This window comes from Verticillium alfalfae, genomic scaffold (assembly GCF_000150825.1).
Source record: "Verticillium alfalfae VaMs.102 supercont1.11 genomic scaffold, whole genome shotgun sequence".
Classification (NCBI taxonomy): domain Eukaryota; kingdom Fungi; phylum Ascomycota; class Sordariomycetes; order Glomerellales; family Plectosphaerellaceae; genus Verticillium; species Verticillium alfalfae.
The window spans coordinates 999,651-1,006,090 of NW_003315028.1; the positions used below are offsets into that span (position 1 = coordinate 999,651).

Here is a 6,440-nt window from a genome sequence, read left to right on the forward strand (position 1 = left end):
GAGACGGAGCCGTGGCGCCCCGTCCTGTCGGTCGGCAGGATGATGCTTGAGAGATCGCTGCCGCGCGGGGCCTCGGCCATGGCGTTGGTGTTGCCGACGTTGCCCGAGGACGAGGCGCCAAACTTGGCGGCCTGGGTGTTCCTCTTGGGCAGGGCCTGGCCAATGTTGTTCGTGTTGATGTCGGAGAACTGGTAGCCGGCGGTGGGGTCGAGACGGCCGCCGATGGAGGCACGAGGCCCAAAGCTGGGCTTGGAGCTCGTGTCGGACATGGAGCGCGGGTGATGGGCGGGGGCGCGGTTGGACTGGAAAGAGGACCTCGACTCGACGGGCGAGTTGGGGCCGCTGGAGAAGTGGCCGGCGGCGGGGACGTCAACTGTCGAGCCATGCTCCTGCGCACGGGGGTGCATGGGGGGCTGTCGAACGTCGACGCATGTGCGCACGGGGGCGACGCGGGGCGGGCTCTTGCTCGAAGTGCTGGCGGCATCGTCGACGACGTCGAGCATGCTCCTGACGGGCGAGCGAGGCGTCGTGTAGGGCGAGGTCGAGCGAATGGCCTCGGGGGACGAGCGCCCCTCGAGCAGGGCGAGGACCTCCTTACGTTCCTCGTCCAGCATGGCCTCCATGCTCATGGGCTGATTGCGCGCCATTGCGGCGGCGGTGACGGTGAACGGAAAAGGATTCGTCCTAGGTCAATGGCGATGGGTACGTGAGGCGGGTGCAGGTGGTGTGTAATGGGCTCGTTGCAAGAGTTCGTGAGGGGGACGTGTGTGTGGTGGTGAAGATAAGACTACTGGATGGTGAGAGGAAGGTAGGTAGGTAGGTAGGTATGGAAAGGGTGTAATGATGGGTTGATTGACCGAGCCAGACGTGAGATGCAGTCGAAGGTGGAGGTCGAGGTGGAGGAAGTGGCAGGGTTGGGTAGGGGCAGGGCCGACAAGCGAGATGCTGGTTGGCTGAGGGCGGCAGGTTCGATGAATTAAAGGTAAGGTAGCCTGGCCTGTCTGGGTGCCAGGGAGGCAGGCAGGGCAGGGTAGGTTCCGTCCTCAGCCAGGATGCAGCCAGTGAGGGTGCAGAGCATGAGCGAGGCAAGCAGGAGCTGATGGGCGGGGAGGCAAGCAGAAGCAGCAGCGACAGCGTCAGCGTGAGGGGTAGAACAGCCGCTCTTGCACGTTCTTGGGTTAGCCCTGTTGCTCAGGTACTGCCTACCTGCCCGTGCCCACTCTTGCCCGCCCCTCTCTCTCTTGTCTGTCTCTGTCTCTCTCTTTCCCTCTCTCTGGGCTCGGGACCTCCATGACGATCCGCGGGGGCACCGCCCGCTGCGTCAAGCGCTGTAGAGAAGGACGCTACAGCGGTTCCGTCGATGAAGAGTCACACGCACCCTTGGTTCGCCTCTTCCCCTCCGACAACGACAGGGCTGTGCAAAACCAGGCGCCAGTCGCCCGAGAGAAAAGTACAAGTCACAATGGATCCTGACGAACACGACGTGGTCTGGGTGTTTCTCTCTTCTCTCTTGGCGCAGGCGGTTTCCACGTGGATGGGCTGATCTGAATGCAGCAGCTTCACAGAGGCGAGGACCCCGAAAGGTACCTCTGTCTCGCCGGCGGTTTGCAGTGCACAGGTACCTAGTTCCAGGTGTGACAAGGTGTGCCTCGCTGCCCACCTGCTGCCTCCCCTCCTGCGACCTCTGACGAGCCGCCGCTCTGGAATGGAGGGAGGCTCACGCGGGCGGCCTCACGCTAGCATGCGTCTCGACTCTCGATCTGCTCCGTGTCAGACAAGGATCGGACATGTCGAGCCATACACTAGCACACCCTACAGTAGTGTAGGGGCGCGGGCGCAGTCGCAAAGTGGAAGCTCTGGTCGAGTCGTCGGAAGACATCCGAGAGCGCCATGTACACAGACGCTGACACGTGACAGTGCCACTCCATATTGTCTGCCTCGATCACAGCTCATTCCCATTCACGTCATCAATGCAAACGAGCAACGTCAGAAAACTATTGACATGAATATGCATGTACACCATGTTCCATCAGCTCATACCATGGTGTCATCGTGCATAATGATCGACTGACCACACCCTTCCTGTCTAGAGAGCTGTCTAGAGAGCAGCAACCGCCACGATGGCAGCAACACCGGCAGCAATCGCCGATCCAACCGTTCTGCCGGCTCCGCTAACCTCGACAACAGAAGGCACAGGCTAGCAATCACAGATCAGCAAACTCGTCCGCAAACTCCAGACCTGCACGATGCAAACTCACCACCGAGCCGTCCGTGGCATCGGCGCTCTCGACGATGGCGGGCGCCGTGGCAACGTGAGAAGGCGAGCCGGTGCCGGGCGTCTGCGCGGGGGGCGCGGGCTGCACAGGAGCGTCGGCAGACTTGGTCGGCACGACGACGTGGCCGGGGACTTCGGTCGTCTTGGTGACGAGCGTCGTGGGCTTGCTCTGGCCGGTGGGCACGCCGTTGGCGTCGGTCTCGCAGGGCGCTGTGCTGGTGTGGGCGGCCGTTCCGTTCGCGTGGGAGTGCGTCTCCACGGGGTAGGGGGCGCCGCTGCTGACAGGGTGCTCGACGGCAGAAGAGGTCGGCTCGCCGGCGGCGGCCGAGCTGATGAGGCTGCTGGCCGGAACGCCGGCAGCCGAGGACCCGGGGGTGGGCACAATGACGCTGGGCTGCTCGGCAGAGACGGCGGCGCTGGTCACGGCAGAGGCGGCGGTGCTCGTGGGGTCGACGGGGGCGGGGGCGCCGCTGACGGGATCGACAGGAGCAGGGGCGCTGCTGACAGGGTCAACGGGAGCAGGGGCGCTGCTGGGCGGTACAACGGGCGCCTCGCTGCTGGGCTGGGCCGGTGCCTCCGTGGACGTGGGCGTCGGCACCCAGCCGCTGGGCGACGGCTCGGCCGTGAGACCGCAGGCAGCGGCGGCCGGCGTGATGGCGTTGCGGTAGAACTGCCAGATGCCCTCGGTGTTGGCGCAGATCATGCACGCATCGTAGCGGCCGCGCCACTCGGCGTTGGTGCAGTAGCCCTCGACACGGCTAAGCGAGATGGTGGTGCCTGGAAATGTCAGTGGGGGAGGGTTCGCGGCAGGTCGGCCTGGCGAGCCAGACCTCGAGTGCTCTCTGCTTACCGCAGTCCTCGTGGCACTGGAACCGAGGGGTGCCGGGGGCCTGACGAGCCTCAATGGGCATGGCATCGGGCCAGTCCCAGCTGGGAGCCAGGGAAGCCGAGGCGGCAGCCACGGAGCTCGAGACGAGCAGGGCAGAGGCAACGAACGAACGCATTCTGACTGGGTATGGGGCTTAGTGAATGAAGGAACGAGAGACCACAATCCAGGATCAGAAGCGCGCCAAAACAGACAACGTAGCGAGTGAGAAGCCAGAGGGCAGCAGAACCTTTGAAAATTACCTGGGCAGGGCGAGGGATTATATGCCTGCACCAGATAATCAGGTCGCGCAAGGCCAGCCCGGCTCAAGTCGCAACGCGAAGAGAGCCAAGACCGCCGACTCATAGAACTTGGCTATTCGGCCGACAGTATGCATACCTAGAGACTGAGTTATCTGATTGCCAAGACAGCCGGGGCATCGTGAACTGAGTGGGCACCCCTGTACTAGATCACCAATCATATTGCCGCGATCCATCTAATCTTATCAGATCATCTGATAAAATTTCATCAGGACCCCGACCCATGAGGGGCTGCCCGGGGCACGCCATGAGGAGCAATCCAATAGCGCGCTTCTCGTGACGAGGGACGCCCCCCCTCGAGACCTGCACTAGCCCCGGCTGCTCATGCCAGGAACGAACTGCGAGGCGAGGCCGACATCGCTGCCGGCATCCCAGGGCGAGCCGACATGTCCGGCTATGACTTGGAGGCGTCGTGGCAAGGCTTGGCTTCAGGTCTGGATCACATTGGAACGAGGAGATCGAAAGCATTGACACATCACGGCCCACTTCGAGGTTCTGTGCAGCGTCGGGCCATACTCAGCAGCCAGAACGGTCACGAAGCTGCATAAGTATGGCGGTTCGGGAAGTGCCTGTCAAGTTTGCCATGGCTCCTCATCATAGGAATGCCATCTGCTTTTTACCAGTCCCCTTGTAACGATTAAGGCATCAGGTAGTTGCTACGTGTATGGTGTTTATGAAAAGGATGGTGGCCTGACCCAAGAGTTTGGCACACCAAAAAATATGCTTAACAGTCGCCCAGACTCCCCATCGTTAACATGGCGCCTGTCAGGATAAAGACAGCTAGTCGTATGTGCGAAGCAATACGCCACTCAAGTTTATTCAATGCTACACACTGGATCATTCCCTTAAGCTCCAGGGCATGGGCGACTTGACGTTCTGCTACAGCAGAGGTTCACCGCGTTCCCATGAGGGCTGCACGCATGATTTGCATGGCTTCACTCACTCGCACGGCTTCATACATGCTCTATCTAGGACGAGTCTCGTCGGCCTTGGACACCAGTCTACGCCCCTGCGTCTGCAAGTCGCCCACGGATACGCCGGAGAGTGGCCGTCACACGCCCCGCCTAGCACCCTAACGCCCAGGCACCACGAAGTACTCGGATGTGCAAAGCAAATAGCATCATATCGGCTGCACTGTGAAGCAGCGGGAACGCCGTGAATCTAAGCCGGAGATGACATGCTGTTGAGGCGATGAAAGACAGATCGAGCCAACAAGGCAACAGTCTAGCCACTTACGCTGGCGGATGAAGTGTCGCTTCAGCACTCTGGCGAAACAGCAGGACCCTAGCCAATGGTTACATACATCATGGCATGCTGAAGAGGAACAGCTTGCTTCACCTTCTACGAGCAAACCTGTCACCAAAGGGTAGGGAATCGTACCATCTAGGCACGTCATTCATCAACAAATTACACGAACCAAACCGAAGTGACATGGCACAAGCTTCTCATCATTGGAAACCCATCTGTACAGCCGGTATAGTACAACAGATACACCGAAACATTTTGTTACAACGGCCAGCCCCAGAGCCGGCCGGCTCTCGTCAGCGCCTCTCAGCGGCCCCCCCCCCCCGGCTTCGGCCCCATGCAGCCTCCCCTCCTCTTTCTAGAGAGGAAAACTTCCCTTAGACCTACTTCTTACCGGTGCCGGTCCTGACCTGCTGCGCCGTCAGGTTAGCTCGCGTCGACGTGGCGAGCTTGTGCACGGCAATCCGCTTCTCCCAGACGCCGGACCGACCCTCGGCAATGGCGATGATCTCGTTGGCGATGCGGTGCGCGAGCTGCGTCCGGCCGCTGCCCGTCGACCTCTTCTTGGCGACGGCGTCGAGGATCCACTGGAACGCCAGGCGGCGGCGCTGTCGCACAGCGAGCGGGCCGGGCATCTCGAGGGCGCGGCCACCGCCCGCGGCGCCGGGGATGTACCGGACCTTGACGAGGGGCGCCACGCTGTCAATGACGATGGTCAGGTACATGACGGGGTTGAGGGGGAAGTGCGAGCCCGGCGGGTGGCCCGCCATGAGGGGGTTCTTGGTGCTGAGGATCGGGGCCGGCGCCGTGCGGAGGTGGTTGAGGATCATGGCCATGTTCTGCGAAGGAGGGTGCACGTGTTAGTGACATGTCTTTTTTTGTCAAATATTGATGTGCCCCTTGTAGCTCGACTTGTAGCTCGACTTGTAGCTCGACTTGTAGCTCGGCTTGCTGTGCCGGGGGGGGAAGGGGGAGAGAACTCACCCTTTGCGCGACGCTCTTCTTGCCGTGCCTCATCATGACGTTCGTCAGCTGCTCCAGCACAGGGTGATACCGGGCTTGAAGCTTGCTGTTCTCCGGCAGGGGCGCGGGCAGCGGGTACTTGTAAGACCGGCCCTTCTCGTCGGTGCCGAGCACGTCGGCGGCCGCCGAGTCGGCCAGTAGGCCGCCGCCGGACGCGAGCACCTCGAGGTCGCGCTGGGCGTCGCGTCGGACACGGTAGGCGGGATCGAGCCTCGCGGTACAGGTGCTCCATCTGGCTCGGCGTCAGGCCGTCCTTCATCAATGCCGGGGCCCCGGGGGTTTGGCCCCTGGAGGCCTGGTTCGAAGTTCCCCGAAACCCCCTGCTCCGACCGGGAATGCCCGAAGTCGGCCGGCCCGCAGCCTCCTCCGGCTAGGGGAAACAAGGCTGGTTTTTGGCTGCTTGTCACCCAAAAAGGCGCTCCATTACCCCGAGCGTTCTCCTTCTTCTTCCCCGCCGATTGATCGCCTGAAGAGTGCAATGAGCTCTGTGTCCGGGTTCCTTACCTCGTCCGTTCCCTTCCTCGCCTTGGGCTCGGTTGTTCTTTCGGCAGGTTCGCCAATGCACCTCCAGCTGGTCCATCACCGCCTCCTCGTCGAGATCCTCCTTGGTCCTCCGCGCAGCTGCGGCATCCACTGGCTTCGAGGCGTTGTTCTTCTGCACCGCGTCGTCGGCATATCGTCGTTTCGCGAGGGACCATCCGAGGGCCTCGTG

General features: G+C 61.9%; 3 protein-coding genes across 3 annotated transcripts in view; all 3 read right to left on the reverse strand.

The window, feature by feature from the left end:
* Nucleotides 1-647, reverse strand: part of VDBG_08128 (Usp domain-containing protein) — a gene marked incomplete at both ends in the record, with an annotated part of 2,331 nt that extends 1,684 nt beyond the window's left edge. The window contains one exon of the mRNA XM_003001823.1: nt 6-647. Coding sequence (XP_003001869.1) covers nt 6-647 — 642 coding nt within the window. The remainder of the gene's footprint in view (nt 1-5) is intronic.
* Nucleotides 648-2,098: 1,451 nt separating this feature from the next.
* VDBG_08129 (conserved hypothetical protein) lies at nt 2,099-3,279 on the reverse strand (the record flags this gene model as incomplete). The annotated part of the gene is made up of 3 exons (XM_003001824.1): nt 2,099-2,197; nt 2,259-3,052; nt 3,126-3,279. 3 exons carry the CDS (start codon nt 3,277-3,279, stop codon nt 2,099-2,101), a joined length of 1,047 nt encoding a protein of 348 aa, XP_003001870.1.
* Nucleotides 3,280-4,621: 1,342 nt separating this feature from the next.
* Nucleotides 4,622-6,308, reverse strand: VDBG_08130 (conserved hypothetical protein; the record flags this gene model as incomplete). The annotated part of the gene is made up of 6 exons (XM_003001825.1): nt 4,622-4,640; nt 4,697-4,744; nt 4,878-4,923; nt 5,100-5,544; nt 5,690-5,964; nt 6,233-6,308. 6 exons carry the CDS (start codon nt 6,306-6,308, stop codon nt 4,622-4,624), a joined length of 909 nt encoding a protein of 302 aa, XP_003001871.1.
* Nucleotides 6,309-6,440: the final 132 nt, after the last annotated feature.